At 37.9% G+C, this 18,860-nt stretch overlaps 1 protein-coding gene across 4 annotated transcripts in view; it reads left to right on the top strand.

Moving 5' to 3' along the window:
- thsd7ba (thrombospondin, type I, domain containing 7Ba) overlaps positions 1 to 18,860 on the top strand; it is a 1,034,072-nt gene that overhangs the window by 178,677 nt on the left and 836,535 nt on the right. For all 4 annotated transcript variants that reach the window (XM_069935130.1, XM_069935128.1, XM_069935129.1 and 1 more), the window contains one exon: positions 1,140 to 1,314. In XM_069935130.1, coding sequence (XP_069791231.1) covers positions 1,173 to 1,314 — 142 coding nt within the window. In that variant the 5' untranslated portion in view covers positions 1,140 to 1,172. The remainder of the gene's footprint in view (positions 1 to 1,139; positions 1,315 to 18,860) is intronic.

Below are 18,860 nucleotides of genomic sequence, written 5' to 3'. Positions count from 1 at the left end.
TTTAATCCTGTTCTGACACTGATATTTATTGCTTAGTTAATTTCCCTGAAATAAACATTTTCTTCAGTTTTTATTATTTGCAAAGGCTTCCATTTCTCTGTGAGGCATCTTTATTCAAAGAGTTTGTTTTTAAGAATTTATAAATATGCAATAGATTAAATCTTAGGCATGACCAAATTTATTAGCATATTATATAAAAAAAACAAAATGTATTGCAACTGAAACTTTTTTCCCCAATTTCTTCTATTTCCATGTCCAACTTTTTTTAAAGTTGACCTCAACTATTAGAAGTAGAATTTACACTGTTCAGTTTTAATCTATAATCTCTGCATTTTGGTAAGATTTTAGATGCAAATAGGCTAGGCAATTTATTTAACAGATCATTGGGATGAGTTGGGCTTCCCAGCATCTTCATTACAATCAGTGAACTTGTGTATCCTGCACCATGTTTATTTTAGAATTTTTTAAAATTACTTCCAGGATAAATGCTGGGAAAACTTATTTTTTTGCTTCTGTACTCCATGGATAGTTTTGCAGTTGTGCGTACTGGGGCTTTCACATTTGACTAGCCATAAACAGGGTTCCTGGATTTGCAATTATTTAAATGGCTAAATACTGGCATTTCAGTTTGGAATGGGTGCCATTTACCAGCTACATCTAATCCAATAATGGAGTTGATGACAGACTAGAATAATCTATCACTTCAATTAGGCTACTGCAACTGCTGTGACATCATGATAGCCCCAATGTAGGAGAATTTTGAAATCTCAGTAAGATTCTGATATGCCTTCCCAAGTATGCAATATTATTCACACATTGGTTCAGGCACTTCATTAAAAAAATCTTTGAAAGGGATTTGTAATTAATTCCATTAAAGGAACCTGATCCATAGATTGAACATTGGCTTAAAGCAGATTCAAACACTGACAGTGGTTCAGCCATCATGGTCAACATTGTTTCATCCATTTAAAATTGAGCAACAATAACATCATATCTGAACATTTAATATAACTTATGTTGGGTCAAATTGTGATCTCTATTTATCTGATGATAACTTCTCTCCTTCAAAGTCCTTTTAAATAAAAGGATTAAAGTTATTTACATAAAAGTTACTAATCTCTTAATTGTTTCATCCCCAGAAACTGCAGTGTTAACCCTACATTATCTGGACTATGAGCCTGAGAGATGAGCATGGCCCGTTGGGATGGACATGGCAGCGATTGAGAAAATCTCTGGTGCTTTGGATGTTCTTTTTTCTACAAGCTCCAGCTAATCTCGAAGCATCGAAAGAAACACAGTATATCTGGAGATCAGGTAAAGCTTTGTGTTAATATCTTAGTGCAATGGTTACATCTTGACTTCACCTGAATATTTGGAATCCTGTGGCTCAGGCAATCTGTTAATTTTTGCCGTAAATTGAAACTGGCTAAACTGTTTCCAATAGTAACTACATGTCTCCATATTCATTTTTTCATACTTGCAATGCCTTGTATGAACTAAACTTTTAATCATATTGTGCTTGATCAAATACATTGTTTTCTGTTTCATTATTACAAGAAAATAATAGTATGTGGTAAATAATTTACTAGTGAATTCCATATCCAATGATGCAGCAGGCTATATGAATTGGAATCCAATCTGTGATGCTTTCTGTCCTATACAGTTTCTTTTACAGTAAAATAATATCATGACTCTTGCTCCTGTCAAAACAAGTTTGTACTTAAAATTGCCTTAACCTGACTTGTGAGTGGTAATATAATTATCATCCTCAATTTATGTTCTAATTTTTAATAGAAAATATCTAAAATCATTTTCTGGACAATTTATTGAGAGGTACTAGTTGAGGAATTAGAATAGATGACTCAAATCATAGTGAAAAAAGTCAAGAATTGTGAAGGAAAGCAAAAAGAAAAATATTGTGGGCCTAGCTTTTAGGGGTGGTTCTGAAATGGGATTTAGAAAACCAAATATAGAGTATGAATGAAGGAAGAGTTTGTTGTCAAATGCACAAGTGCAATATATCGACATATTGAAGGTCTTATTTGTAACAGACCTCTCGGGTACATAAGACACTAACAAAAAATAAGTATAATTAACACACAAGAAGCTATAAAGAGAAAAGATATCTTAAAAAAAACTAGTCACAGTTGCCTGTCCTATGGGGCAAATAATATGCTGTGATCGTAGTGCAGACGGACTGTTGGTAGACAAATCCATAGAGTACTATGGTAACACTATAAACAATACTTTCTTAAAGGGATAGGCACAAAATTAACAAAAGAATCAAAAGCACAAGGTTTTAACCTTTACAGCATTGCCACTGCCTGTGTGAAGAAGCTGTTCCTCAGCTTGGTGGATCTGGCTCTGATACTCCTGTATCTCTTCTCCAATGGGAGCAGCTGAAAGATGAGAAGAGAACCTTAATGATTTTACGCGCCGCCTTCAGTCAATGATCCTGGTAGACAATGTCGATTGCAGGGGGATGGGGGATGATGCAAGGGAGACTCCATTGATCATCTCTGCCACTCTTATGGTCCTGTGGTTTGACCTCCAATGCATTTCTTGTAACAACTGTACCACACTGTGATGTAGCTAGCCACCACACTCTCGATAGAATTCCTATAGAACAGGGGTGGCCAACCTTTTATGTTCCATGCATCAATTTCTTCATGTACAAGTTCAAATCTGCCATACAACTCTATTTAACTCTTGTAAAAATATGTTAATATAGACATTTAGGATTTTTACATGATTTAATATTAAAACAAAATAAAGCCTAACTCTGTGGCGCACAAGTGTCAATAATAAACCGACTGGCAAAAACCTGAGAGACTCCACTGGTGCAGACGCCTGGTGCCTCAGGAACAAAAAAGTATCAAATGTGTATTGAACCGTTATGGAACGACTGCAGAACAGAGGTTCTTCTTTCTTAGTTTAATTGAAAACAGATTAACGTTAGCATTCACTAAAAGATGTGCATAAAATACTAAAATCGAAAAAATAATTGCTAAGTTTTAGATTGATTCTTAGAAAAACCCATTTCTTGCTCTAAGCTACATGAATTTCTGTTACAGATTTTTTTTCTCCAAATTGGTTTTTGGCTAATACTTTTTGCATGAATAGGCTTACTTTTTTAATTATAAGTATGTGCTGCTTCATGTCCACAATACGTTCTGTGAAATTGGGCGTTATGCGATGTTGACATTGTGTGAACACCATATTATACATTTAGCAAAGCTTTATGGGATACTGTAGTGTGCCTGTAAACTTTTTATCTTTAAGTAGGGATCAGTTTGGGGATTGTCATGGGGTGAGAGCAGGGAAATGGGATTAGTCTGAAAACTGTCACATGGCTGTGGGGAGAGAGTGGGGCAAAGGGATCAGTATGAGGACTCACACGGGGCTGTGGGGAGAGAGGGTGGCAGTGTGATCAGTGTGGGGACCAACATGGGACTGTAAGGAGAGAGCGGGGCAGTGTGATCAGTTTAGGGATTTGTATGCGGCTGTGGGGAGAGAGCAGGGCAGTTGGATCAGTTTGCGTGTACAGTATACAATTTCCTATAGCTAGCAATCGCTTTTTCTAAATTGCTGTGGACTTGCTCGTGGTAACTATATAATTATGCAACCACAGACATGTGTGCAGGGGGACGTTGCCTGAATGGTTGTTAAGCAGCACATACCTGTATTATCATTGGGGTGCAATGCGCCACTTCATAGAATGACCATCTCTACTATAGAAGGTTGACATAATGATGGCTGGTAGCCTTGCTGGCTTCTCTTCTCAGGATGTACAGCCACTGTTGTGTCTTCCTGACAAATGAGATGTTGAGTGTCTGTGATTGGTCACTAGTAAAGTGAACTCCAAGGAACTTGGTGCTCTCCATTCTCTACTAGAGTTGTTGATGTGTAGTGGAAGGTGGTTGTTCCTGCTCCTTCTGAAGTCCACGGTCATCTCCTTCATCTTATCCACATTGAGACTTGGGTTGTTACTCACACCATTTCACAAGATTTTCCCTTCTTCTCTGTGGTGAGACTCATCATTGATGCTGCTGAGCCTGACTACTTTTGTGTCATCTACAAACTTGGTGACGCGGTTGGAGCTGGATCGGGTGATGCACATGTAGGTCAGTCGCATGAACAGGAGTGGTCTGAGCACATAGTCCTGAGGCATACCAGTGCTCAGTGTGATGATGCTGATGCTCTGCTACCATCCTGGACAGACTTTGGATTTTCCATTAGAAGTCCAGGATCCAGTTACTAAGAGGGGTGTTGAGTCCTAGCGAGGACAGCTTCTCCACCAAGCTCATTGTGTTAAACACTGAGCTGAAGTCAATGAATAGCAGCCTAGTATATGTGGCATTTTCCCCTAGGATGGAGTGAAGTGACAAGGATATTGCATTGTCAATGGAATGGAATTTTTTATAGGTAAATTGAAATTGGTGGTGATGTGCAGGATTGCATAGACTTTGAACTTTATCTGAAAGAAATTTTAAGCAAATGAGTAGCAGCTTCTTGAAAGTTGGAAAGGCCATTTGTGAGAGATGGCAAATGGTATGGAATTCTTCTGAAATTCAGTACATTTTTAAATTTATCCAAGGACTATTAAACACAGATCTGAAAAGTGTGACTAAGCAAAGTTATAAGATTTGAAATGAAGAAAGCAACTGTACCAGGCTCCAGAAATTATCTGGGAGGAAAGGTGATTGAAATTATTGAGAATGAAAATGAAATCTTGGAAAATTGTGAAGGCAAATTGTTACCAGAGAGGCAGTAGAAATGAGTACAATGTGGAAAACGAATATAATTCTCTAGTCTAACAGGTTAAATAACAGGTTATTAAAAAAAAATCAGAATGAATTGAAAAACTGTGTGGTATACATTGATGTAAAAATTGTTGTTGCTATACAATGAATAAATTTAAATCTTTGTAGCTAATTACAGCTGATTGTGACCAATTTTATTGATACAATGAGTATCTGTTAATTGCTGGAGGAAAACTAATGTTGGTACAGGCACATTTTAGATTTTCTCTGAATCTTTTGAAAGTAATAGCTTCCACAATAAATCTTTCAATTACCTTCCATTTTGCCAAAGTAACAAATAGAACCACTTTCATCGCAACTACAGATTAAACATTGAAATGAAGCATGTGCAACACCACAGTTTGCACATTCAAATCTATACCTTTATTTGTGTGAAATTATCAATATCCTGAAAAGGAGAAAAGAAAGCATTGATGGTTGAGTCAGCAAATGTGAAAAGCCACGGATGTTTTACAGAAAACTTCTTGGGTGAATAATTATAAATTAATGAACATGTATTAAAAGATGATGAAGGGTTTGATAAATCTGCTTTGGCGGTGAAAGCCCATCATGAACTTAACAGGGACAGAGAAATGAAAAGATAATTTCCTGCTTAAGTGAATTTACCATCAAAAGCTGGTGGGAACAATAAACTTTCATTATCTATTATTACTTCAGTGTATGCAGTAAAACTTTCCTTAGAAATCCTGCAGTAGAATGATTGAGATTTCAGGACTCCCACACAATTTCCCAACTGTGCAACTAGCAGTATCCAGTGTGCAGCACCGGCATTCCTTAATACCTGAGCAATTACACAGAATTCTGCCAAGTGGACCAATGGCAGATCAGAACTGTGCTTCTGAATGCTGAGAAATATCTGTAAGGATGAAATGATAGACATTTTTTATTTATTGTATTTCCTTGTTGGTTTTGTTCCTTGTGAGTAATCTTTGTATTTTTAAAAATGCCTCTCAATTATAGATATAGGAGCATTCCAAGAGGGTTGACAGCTTCAGTTGTGGGTGGCTCGGTCAACCTAGTGGTTAGCGCAGCGCTGTTATAGTATCAGTGAACTGGATTTGAATCCGGCGCTGTCTGCAAGGAGTTTGTATGTTTTGCCTGTGTGGGTTTGCTCAAGTTTCCTCCACCCATCAAAACTTTCAGGGGTTGTAGTTCAATTGGATGGCATGGACTCGTGGGTCAGAAGGGCCTGTTACTGTGCTGTATGTCTAAATTTAAAATGTAAAAAGCTAAACAAGGTTTGAGATACTGGGGTTGGTCTTGCACTACCATACGGTGCTGTTTCTATGCGGAGGAGCCTCCTTGTCAGATTCTCCAAAGGTTTTTCCTGCCAATTGATCAGTGCAATATCAGTTTAAGCTTAGTGGGCATGGATGAGCATGGATGGCCTGATATGGTCAGGAAATTGGACAATGCTTGGAGTTTTTTTGGCCATATAATAGTAAAGTCTGTACAGTTTCTACAAACACTATTTGACAAATTTGCATTCACAAATACTGGTTCAATAATGAACTTAAATATCTCAATATTTCCTTGCTATTCTTGAGTGATTTTTATTTTTTTTTTTTTTTATTTTTTTTTTTTTTTTTTTTTATTTATTTTTTTTTTTTAAATTTTTTATTTTTCACACCATAAATCACAATAGCCATGATATACACTTTTTCTTTTCCACACATTTACAGTGACTTTTTCTCCCTCCCCCCTCCCTCCTCCCAAGCCACCCCCCCATCCCCCCCCCCTCTCATCCATTTTAGTTATACAATCTAGGTTGCATTAATTCAGTTAGACAATGTTGTCATTCAACAAAAATACACCAGAAATTCTACTGAGTCCATTCTTTTCTTCTCTTCTCCTTCCATCAACTTAGGTAATGTTTGTTCCCGGTAGGTTTTCGCTATTGTATTTAATGTAAGGCTCCCATACTTGTTCGAATATTTCAATATTATTTCTTAAACTATATGTTATTTTTTCTAATGGAATACATTTATTCATTTCTATATACCATTGTTGTATTTTCAAATTATCTTCCAATTTCCAGGTTGACATAATACATTTTTTTGCTACAGCTAGGGCTATCTTAACAAATCTTTTTTGTGCATCCTCCAAGTCAATTCCAAATTCTTTATTTTTTATGTTACTTAGGAGAAAGATCTCTGGATTCTTTGGTATATTGTTTTCTGTTATTTTATTTAATATCTGATTGAGATCATCCCAAAATTTTTCTACTCTCTCACATGTCCAGATTGCATGAATTGTTGTTCCCCTTTCTTTTTTACATCGAAAACATCTATCAGATACTGTTGGGTCCCATTTATTTAACTTTTGCGGTGTAATGTATAGTCTGTGTAACCAATTATATTGTATCATACGCAGCCTCGTATTTATTGTATTTCTCATCGTTCCAGAGCATAACTTCTCCCATGTTTCCTTTTTTATCTTTATATTTAAATCTTGTTCCCATTTTTGTTTAGTTTTACCATTTGTTTCCTCATTTTCCTTTTCTTGCAGTTTAATATACATATTTTTTATAAATCTTTTGATTAACATTGTATCTGTAATCACATATTCAAGGTTACTTCCCTCTGGTAAACTCAAGTTGCTTCCTAATTTATCTTTCAAGTAGGATCTCAGTTGGTAATATGCCAGCGCTGTATCTCCCGTTATATTGTACTTATCTCTCATTTGTTCAAAGGATAAGAATCTACTTCCTGAAAAACAATTTTCTATTCTTTTAATCCCTTTTTTTTCCCATTTTCTAAAGGCAAGGTTGTCTATTGTAAAAGGGAGTAGCTTATTTTGCGTCAATATTAGTTTTGGTATTTGGTAATTTATTTTATTTCTTTCTACATGAATCTTCTTCCATATATTGAGGAGATGGTGTAATACTGGAGAAGTTCTATGTTGTACCAATTTTTCGTCCCATTTATATAATATGTGTTCAGGTATCTTTTCCCCTATTTTATCTAATTCTAGTCTCGTCCAGTCTGGTTTTTCCCTTGTTTGATAAAAATCTGATAGGTACCTTAATTGTGCGGCTCTATAATAATTTTTGAAGTTTGGCAATTGTAAGCCTCCTTGTTTATACCATTCTGTTAATTTGTCTAGTGCTATCCTCGGTTTCCCCCCTCTCCATAAAAATCTCCTTATTATTTTCTTTAACTCTTTGAAGAATTTTTCTGTCAGTTGTATTGGCAATGCCTGAAATAAGTATAGTATCCTTGGAAAAATGTTCATTTTAATACAGTTTATCCTTCCTATCAGTGTTAGTGGTAGCTCTTTCCAATGCTCTAAATCGTCCTGTAATTTTTTCATTAGTGGATTGTAATTGAGTTTATATAATTGGCCTAGATTTTTGTTTATTTGCACTCCTAGGTATCTTATTGCCTGCGTTTGCCATCTGAATGGGGATTCCTCCTTAAATTTTGAGAAATCCGCGTTATTCATAGGCATTGCTTCACTTTTATTTACGTTTATCTTGTATCCCGACACTTCTCCATATTCCTTCAATTTCCTATATAGTTCTTTTATTGATAGTTCTGGTTCTGTTAAGTACACTATCACATCATCCGCAAACAGACTGATTTTATATTCCCTGTCTTTTATTTTTATTCCTTTTATATTATTATCTCTTCTTATCGATTCTGCTAGTGGTTCTATAGCTAGCGCAAACAATAATGGTGATAGTGGGCATCCCTGCCGCGTTGACCTGCTTAAGTTAAATTGCTTTGATACATGTCCATTTACTGTCACTTTCGCTAACGGTCCCTTATATAATGCTTTAATCCAATTAATATACTTCTCCGGTAAACTGAATTTTTGCAATACTTTGAACAAGTAATTCCATTCTACTCTGTCGAAGGCCTTCTCTGCGTCTAAAGCAACTGCTACTGCCGGTGCTTTATTTCCTTCTACTGCATGAATTAAGTTAATAAATTTACAAATATTGTCTGTTGTGCGTCTTTTTTTGATAAATCCAGTTTGGTCTAAATTTACCATTTTCGGTACCTGTTCTGCTAATCTGTTCGCTAATAGTTTAGCTATTATCTTATAATCTGTGTTTAGCAAAGATATTGGTCTATATGACGCTGGTGAGAGTGGATCTTTCCCTTGTTTTAGTATCACTGTAATTATTGCTGTTTTACATGAATCTGGTAAGTTTTGTGTCTCATCAATTTGGTTGATTACATCCAGGAGGGGCGGTATTATTAGGTCTTTAAATGTTTTGTAGAATTCTATTGGGAGTCCATCCTCTCCTGGTGTCTTATTATTTGGTAAATTTTTTATTATCTCTTGTATTTCTACTGTTCCAAATGGTTCTGTTAATTTATTTTGTTCCTCTATTTGTAGTTTTGGTAGTTCAATTTTAGTCAAAAATTCATCTATTTTCCCTTCTTTCCCTTCGTTTTCGGTTCGGTATAATTGTTCATAGAATTCTCTGAAGTTTTCCTTAATTTCTTTTGGATTATATGTAATTTGTTTGTCTTTTTTCCTTGTTGCCAATACCATTTTCTTAGTTTGCTCTGTCTTAAGCTGCCATGCTAGGATTTTGTGTGTTTTTTCCCCTAGTTCATAATATTTCTGTTTTGTCTTCATTATATTCTTCTCCACCTTATATGTTTGTAATGTTTCATATTTTATTTTTTTATCAGCCAATTCTCTTCTTTTGGTTGTATCTTCCTTTATTGCTAATTTTTTTTCTATGTTTATTATTTCCCTTTCCAACTGCTCTGTTTCCTGGTTATAGTCCTTCTTCATCTTGGTTGCATAACTTATTATTTGCCCTCTAATGAATGCTTTCATTGCGTCCCATAGTATAAACTTATCTTCCACTGATTCCGTATTTACTTCAAAGTACATTTTTAATTGTTTTTCAATAAATTCTCTAAAATCCTGTCTTTTAAGTAGCATGGGGTTTAATCTCCATCTATACATTCTTGGAGGGATGTCTTCTAGCTCTATTGCCAATAACAGGGGTGAGTGGTCCGATAATAGTCTAGCTTTATATTCCGTTTTCCTAACTCTCCCTTGTATGTGGGCTGATAACAGGAATAGGTCTATCCTTGAGTATGTTTTATGTCTAGTCGAGTAGTATGAGTATTCCTTTTCTTTTGGGTTTTGTTTCCTCCATATGTCCACAAGTTTCATTTCTTGCATTGATTTAATTATAAATTTGGTTACTTTGTTCTTCCTGTTAATTTTTTTCCCCGTTTTATCCATATTTGGATCCAAATTCAGATTGAAATCCCCTCCTATTAGTATGTTCCCTTGCGTATTAGCTACCTTCAAAAAGATATCTTGCATAAACTTTTGATCTTCTTCGTTAGGTGAGTATATATTAAGTAGATTCCAAAGCTCTGAATATATCTGACATTTTATCATAACATATCTCCCTGCTGGATCTATTATTTCCTCTTCTATTTTAAATGGCACATTTTTGCTAATTAATATAGCCACTCCTCTTGCTTTTGAATTATACGATGCTGCTGTTACATGTCCTACCCAATCTCTCTTTAATTTCTTGTGCTCCAATTCAGTTAAATGTGTTTCTTGGACAAATGCTATATCTATTTTTTCCTTTTTCAGTAAATTTAGTAGTTTCTTCCTTTTAATTTGGTTATGTATTCCATTAATATTTAGAGTCATATAGTTCAGCGTAGCCATTTTATATTTTGTTTATCTTCTCTTTCCGTTTTTCCATCATTACCTTTCCTCCTTTTCCATTTCTGTTTTCTTATTTTCAACTCTTTACCAGACAACATTCCTACAACATCCAACATTTTCCTTATTCTCCTATTTCTATCTTCTTTATCCCCAATCTCCCCTTCCCCTCCTGAGTTGCCCTTTATCCCTTGTCGGACAACCACATCTCCCCTCTCCATTTGGATTTGCGAATCCACTCGCAAGCGTCAACTGATTTTGCAGTGACCGCTCTTTTCCCCCCACCCAGCCCCCCCCAGAAAAGATTTCGTTTTTTATATGTCACAAAGGTCACTCTTTTAGTTCCCTCCTTATTCTCTCTATTCCATTACCTTCCCTTATTAATTTTTGTCTATACTTTCTATGTTTTCCTCTAATTACAGATACTTTCACATATGCCCATTGTCTCTATTCACTCTTATACCTCTTTACCCGCATACATATCAATCGTGGTCATTTTTACCCTCCTTACCCGTCTTCATCCCTCAGTCTATTTTTGTCTTTACCCACATACATATCAATCGTGATAATTTTTGCTCTCATTACCCGTCTTCATCCCTCAGTCTATTTTTGTAATTGTTCTGCAAATTTTCGTGCTTCTTCTGGATCCGAGAATAGTCTGTTTTGTTGTCCTGGAATAAATATTTTCAATACCGCAGGATGCTTCAGTGTAAATTTATATCCTTTCTTCCATAAAATCGCTTTTGCTGCATTGAACTCTTTTCTCTTCTTTAGGAGTTCAAAGCTTATATCTGGATAAATGAAGATTTTTTGCCCTTTATACTCCAGTGGTTTGTTGCCCTCTCTTACTTTTTCCATTGTCTTCTCCAGTACCTTTTCTCTTGTAGTATATCTTAGGAATTTTACTACAATAGATCTTGGTTTTTGTTGTGGTTGTGGTTTAGGGGCCAATGCTCTATGTGCCCTTTCTATTTCCATTTCTTGCTGTAGTTCTGGACATCCTAGGGCCTTAGGGATCCATTCTTTTATAAACTCCCTCATATTCTTGCCTTCTACATCTTCCTTAAGGCCCACTATCTTTATGTTATTTCTTCTGTTATAATTTTCCATTATATCTATTTTTTGGGCTAGTAATTCTTGTGTCTCTTTAGTTTTTTTATTAGATTCCTCCAATTTCTTTTTTAAGTCTTCTACCTCCATTTCTGCTGCTATTGCCCGTTCTTCCATCTTGTCCATTTTTTTCCCCATTTCTGTTAAGGTCATATCCATTTTATTTATTTTCTTTTCTGTGTTGTTTATTCTTCTTCTTAAATCATTGAATTCCTGTGTTTGCCATTCTTTAAATGACTCCATGTATCCTCTAACAAGAGCAAGTACCTCCTTTACCTTGCCTCTCTTTTCTTCTTCTATTTCACCATACTCTTCCTCTTCTTCTTCCTCTGGGTTGACCATCTGTTGTTTCTTTGCTGCCCTTTCCTCCTCTTCTATCTTGTTTCTCTTGTCTTCTGTGGTCTCTTCTTGCTGCAGGTGTTCTGCAGCTGTCGTTGCCGGCTGTGGAGATCGACTCCCCAGCTGGTCCCCCCTCCCGTCGGTGTGTTTTTTTGTATGCGCATCGCGCATGCGCGACTCCTCGCGCATGCGCGGTTGCGCACTTTTACTCGGCTCTGTGAGCCATTGTTGTAGTTCTTTTTCTACCGACCTGAGGTAGTGGGGTCTTCTCTCCACAGCGGGCCTCTTCGGACAGGTAAGGCCTTCACCTTTTTCCTCCGTTGTCTTCTCTTCCTCTCTTCTTTCCGTTGATTTTGATTTTTCTCCTTTTGTCTCCATCTTCTTTCCACCTTTATACTCACTTTTCTTTAACTTGTATTTCTGTGCCTTTGTATTTTCTCTTGTTTTTCCCGACTTTTCTGGAGAGGGCTGGAGTTCACCGTCCGGCCACTACTCCATCACGTGACTCCTGTGTGATTTTTATTTTTAATGGTTATTTTTTTTCAGCTGTAGAGTTTTGGGGGAAAAAAAAGCTGTTGAAGTTAGGATATCATGAAACTTTGTGTAAATTTTAACACCAAACTCCATTAGTGATTGGGACTTTCAATTTGTTCTTAACAGTGCCACACTTATTGAAGCTCCAGGTACTGCTGATGTGATAAAGAGATTGACTAATTTCACTTGAAAGGGGATATGCTCAAAGAGACTTTAGATCTTAACCCCAAGAAGGAGGAAGCCACCTCAGCTGTGTTATTAAGCTTTGTGTGAAGGCAGGAAGGAGACAGACCAAGATTCAGTTACGGATGGAGCTCCCTTCTCTCGGGGGTGCATCTATGGGTTCAAACCACTTGCTGCCTTGCAGGTTTTGCCTCTTCAGGCAAAGGCTAGGAGAAGGTAACTCCAACTTCAAATTCCCGGGCTTGGCTCGCCCAACCGTCAGTACCTGAAAAGGGCCCCAGCAATGGGCAAATAGCACATGTCAGTCTGGCAGCAGGGGCTGGCAGCTGTGACAGAGCATAGGAAACAGTTCCCTAGTGGCCTGCAGCAGCAAACTCGGTGGGCGAAGGATCCGTAAGGACAACGGCCAGCGAGCATGGTCTTGGAACAGACCACTGCAGAGCAATCCCGTGACACTCTGGCTGTCGTGCCTTGCACTCTGCCAGGCCCAGTGGCGTGGAACCCAGAGGGAGGCATTTATCCTGGGTAAGCACTCGGCCCCAAGTCCTTGCCCTGGTACACGGTGCCTAAAGCTCCATGGAAAACAAAACAAAAGATCTGTGAGGAAAGAAGAGCTACAAGGCACCGTGTTCATCTTTGCTTGCTAAGGGATGGGCCACAATGATGAAGATGTATTGATACACCACTGCTCATGAAATGACTGCACAATAATTTTTTTCCAAGATGCTTACAGCACAAACAATTTTTTTTTCATTTTGCTTGAAGATAGAATTGGTTTTATTACCAATGGATCAAAGAGATTTATAAAAATGGAAATATTTGTTTCCAAATCTTAAGATAGCGAATCAGGAATTGCCTGTTGGAACTCTGCTATAGCCATTGAGCTCTTGGGAACCGGTAATGACCACAATTAAAATCTTTGGTTAAAAACTACTTCAACGATCTTATCAGTAGTTAAGTTTTGGAATATAGATGTAAACATAATTAACTAAATTACAGAAGATCCAGATGAGATAATAGGGCATCATAGAAAATGCACACTGATCAACAGGCCCATCTAATCTCTGTGGGAATTTGAATATTAGATGAGTCTCTATCCTTTTCAATTAGCTCTTCCCACCTCTTTATGCACTCTCTTCCCTTTCCCCTCATGTCCTATGAAGCTTCTGTTGAAATCAACAGAGAAGGATGTCTTTAAACAGTCTGTTGATGTATTTTAACTGCTGTCTGTGTAAATGTCTTCTTTATACTTCATTTGATCTATGTTGTGGACCTGTCAATTATTTTACTTCACAATCAGTTAGTTTTAAAATGTTTAATATTAAACAATATTTCTGTTTTAATAATCATTTTAAGCTTGGTATCTGCATAAGTGTATTGTACCTTCTCCTGTGCCCCAGTATCCTAGTTCAAACTTGAAGGTTTTAGTTCCGGTACATTAATAGCATAAAGCATAGAACATTACAGCACAGTTCGGACCCTTCAGCCCACACTGTTGTGCCAACCTATATATACCTACCAAATAAAAATCTAAACCCTCTCTACCTCATAACCCTCTATTTTTCTTTCATCCATGTGCCTGTCTGAGAATCTCTTAAATGTTGTTCCAGCCTTCACCGCCATCCCTGGCAATGCCTTCAAAAAAAAATCTGCCCAGCTGTCACCTGGTCCCACACTAATACATATGACTCTTAACTATCACTGAGGTGGACCAGCAAGTCACTCAGTTGTTGTACTGAACTGTTGCAACCAGGTATGGTTGAAAGAACACTCAATGGACCACTTGGCCTCTCAATTTGAAAACAGCAAAAATTTATCTAGCCAGTTGATGCTGTAAAGTTTTCATGTTATTCAGGGAATATGCAAAAATAACGGATCCTCTTCTATTGTTTGCGCCAGAACAAAAGATTGGATCAATATACCATTCACCTCTCATATTTGTCCTACTATTTAATGTGATCATGGCTGATCTATGCAGGCCTCAACACCCCTTGTGTCAGTTCCCCACAATCCTTAATTTCTCAATTCTTAAACCGACATCTATCTCCACCTTAAGTATATTGAGTGGCCTGGCCTCCATTGCTCTATAGATAGATAGAGTGAAAATCTGGGAAATGAAGTTTAATGTGAGGAAAAGTGAGCCTATGCACTTCTATAAAGGAATCAAAAGGTGGCTTCAGGGCAGGGAATTATTCCAGCAATTCATTACAATCTGAGAGAAAACATTTTTACACACTGCAGTTTTAAATGACTTATTTATTTTGTAGTTATGCCTCCTTGTTTGTGATTTTCCCACTGGTCAAAAGATCTCAACATCTACCCTGGCAAGCCCCCTTTGAATCAAGAAGCAAACTGCTGGAGGAACTCAGCAGGTCAGGTAGCATCTGTGAAGGGAAAGAAGCAATTGACTTTTCAAGCCAAACTCTTACATCAGGATTAAAGGCGAGGTATCCACAATAAAGAGGCGAGGGGGAAGGATGAGACAGAGGCTGGTGAGTGGTAGGTGGATCCAGGCAAGGAGAGGTTGATTGAGGAGGATAGTTCCAGGTGAGAAGGGTAGGGTGGAGTTAGCAACAGAGGGTGATAGATGAACCTCATTTGGATTGCCACCAATGTTACAACATCCTTTTCAGCTAAGGCGACCAAATCTGTTTGGAGTTGTGGCCTCACCAATACCCTGTTGAACTGTAACCAAACCTTCATATTCTTAAACAACACCTTTGCAGCCAAGTTGAACATCATCACCTTCACTGTCTTCTGATTTATGCATGAACGTCTAGATCTCTGAACTTCACTGATTGCAGTGTCTCCCCATTTAAAGAAAAATAAACCACCTTTTGATTCCTTGACTTCACACTTTCCCACATTAAGCTTCATTTGCCAGATTTTCACTCAAATACTCTATGTCGTGTTTAGATGAGTTATTACCTGCAGTGATCACAAGATGTACTTGAGAAGGGATACTCAATATCGTCAAACCCAACTCAGAAGTAAACTGTGAACCAAGTTACCAGACTTCTGAAGCTATGAAAATACAAGAACTGCAAGTGCTGGAATCTTGTGTGAACAAAGAGAGGCTGGAGGAACTCAGTGGTTAGACAGCATTTGTGGAGGAAAATGGTCAGTTACGTGTTGGGTGCATGTTGTAAGGGGAGCACAAGGAAATGGGAGCAGACCACAGGGTGGGAGGGGTAGTGATGGGAATGAGGAAGGTAGACAGGAGGAAGTAAAAGAAACAATAGAACTGCATTGGAGTGAGGTTACCAGAACTGGGAGAACCCACCCTTCAGTCCAAAGATAAATTGCACCTCTCAGCAACCCCAACGCTGATCTGATTCCACTGTTTTCATTTGTCCTTTACCTTGTCCTGTTCGACTTCACTTCAACCGCTCCTCAACCCCCCCTCCCTCCCCAACAGTCTCCCTCCCTAACTGTGTCTGTACCCTTTTCATCTTCATTTGTCCAGTATCCTACCACCTCTTGCATCCTTCCCTCTCCAAAGCCCTCCCTTTTTTATGCTTGTTATCCCTCCCCTTCTTACTTTAGTCTCAACAAGGATCCAGACCCACATCATTAACTGACCACTTCTCCCTAAGGATGCTGCTGAAGCTGCCCAGCTTGGTGTGCAGATCGCCTGATCAATACAATCAAATATAAGATGCTATTTGACTTTATTCATGCAAAGCTTGAGGTACAGATTCATCCGTCCATAAGAACAAGTCTGCACAGAAGGTTGGCCAAATGGGTACAATTTACACCAATAATCAATTACAATTATAATAAGGTTATTGGCCTCGTAGTCCAAACCCTCGTCCATTAAAGTGCAGACGTGAATTTGAATCCTAGTGTGACAGCTGGGGACATTAAACTAAAATAAATTAGAAATAAAAAATCTCGCATCAGTAATGGTGATAATCAAACTATAGGGCTGTTGTAAAAACCCATCTGGTTCTTCAATGTCCTTCAGGGAAGGATATCTGTCATTCTTACAACAATCTGTTTTTTTCTTCATTGCACTCTGAAAATGGACCAGCAAACCACTCAATGTAAAGGGTATGCTGTCCGATCCAATAATATCACATCCTGTGACTGAATAAATAAAATTGCAAATGGTCATGGATGATGTGCACACATATTAGACTAATAATGCAGAGGAGTGGGGGGGGGGGAACAAGAATTCACATTCTATACATGTTTTTCCAAGAGAGCTTGCATCGGTGTAAAAACTACACAACCCTTGGGTGCGTATTATTGTATTTAGATTGAGGAGACCCTTTAAAATGTGTGGTACTGCTATTACACAAAATGGAAAAGATTCAGAACTGATAAATTAAAGTCTTGTGAACCGTCAGCAGTATTGTATTCCACCACACTATGCAACCTTGGAAGCTGACACACCTCTTGCTCCATGTAAAGTCATGCTTCCATTTCTAGATCAATGAGGGATCTGCCAAGAGCACGGTACCAACTAAAATTTTGTTGCTTATCTAATGAATCTAAACAGGATCAGATGTTATAAAGTTTACAACTCATCTACTCATGAATAAGATTGTAGCTTGTTTGGTTGGCAAAGGGCCCCTCCTATCAGCTCCTAAATGGAGACATTGCCATTACAGCGCTAGATTGAAGTGCATACGAGATCATCATCTAATTGCCTGTGGAACACTTGCTTTCCAGAAGGATGTGGAAAAAGCTGTGATTGATGTCTTTGTTGACATTCATCCTGAAAGTTTGTGTCATGATGCTCCACTGGCTACTCAGAAGGTCGAGGTGGTTAGTTGGAGGTGGGGTATGAGGGATACTGAAATAAAAAAATTGCTTTTAGGAAAACGAGAAGCTCTGTAAAAAAAAAAAAAGTCTCTGGTCTCTGTGAAAACTTTGCTGTTCTTCCAGTGCAAGGAACAGTCCATGACTAAATATTTCTGACTGTCACATTCCATGATCCAAATTGAGCTCACGATCACATTGAAATTGTGTTGCTACTGCAAAGGCAGTAAGAGGAAATGTCACAGTTTGAAGACCTGTTATCTTCATGCAACAAGGCTGAAATTTGTGTGAAAAATAACAGCAACCCTTCTCCAAAGAATTTATGTAGAGGAAATTGAAGTCCTGTTGCTGAAATGCCAATTGAATGACCTGTTTTGTACTGAGAATGCTGACAGATGAATGTAGTACATTGAAGATAGGCAAATTTTGTGAATTAAGTAATATTTTTGAAATTGAGAACTGGATGAGGACAAACTAATTGTCCATTACAACGAGGATTGGAGGCAGGATGGAAATACATTGAGAAAGGTGAAGCTTTGGCATTCATCTGCAGGTGAATGTGGACCATCCATCTTTGCCTTCTTCCAAATGCTCTGGAAAGCACAGGCTATCCAAAGGAAGGTGGCCCAAGAAGCTGCAGGCTGTTTCCTGCACAGACGCAGCACATCTGCAAGCTTCTTGAAGCTGGGCGAGTAGCCGGAAACCTGCTCAATTTCAACTTCGCATAGAAGACCCAGGGGATATTTTAGAGCCATTTCTTTTTTTTTGGGGGGGGGGAATGTGGGTCTTATACACCATCAAATACAGTATTTGATTTGCTCTCCAACATATTATCAAGGAATGGATGAGCACATAGGATACAGGAAAATTTAAAAATTACTATTCTCAATTTTGTAGTTCTTATTGGCTAGAATACCAAGGGAGCACATACATGGCTCCCCTAGCACTTATCAATCCCCCTTACAATATCCTGATCTGACAATATTTGTTCATTATCACTGAGTCACAATCTTCAAGCCTGCTGCTGAACAGCGTTTCAAAGGTAATTTCACCTCTTGGACTGGAGCAGTTCAAGAATTAGTGTGCAATCAAGCTGTAAGGTATGAAATAAAATGGAACATTTCCATATTGTCATTCCCATCCCTTTTGGAAAGATCCAATGCAACATACGATCTTTGGTGGGAGGGTATGATGAAGTGGAGAAAATTGGGGAAAAGGTGAGGGAAGGGAAGAACAGAAGTAGTTCAGAAGAAGAAAGAGGGGAGACGGTACCTGAAATTGGAAAATTCATTGTTAGTATGAATTGACTGCCTGAGGCCAGGATGATATTTTTAAAATTTAATTGAGAGATACTACACAGTAACTGGCCTTCTTGCCCATTAGCCGATGGCACCAAATACATCCAAGAGACCAATTAACCTTCTAACCCCATATGTTTTTGGAATG

Source organism: Narcine bancroftii, chromosome 4, assembly GCF_036971445.1.
Source record: "Narcine bancroftii isolate sNarBan1 chromosome 4, sNarBan1.hap1, whole genome shotgun sequence".
Lineage (NCBI taxonomy): Eukaryota > Metazoa > Chordata > Chondrichthyes > Torpediniformes > Narcinidae > Narcine > Narcine bancroftii.
Note: the sequence above shows the minus strand (reverse complement) of the source record. Positions and strands in the feature narration are given on the sequence as shown.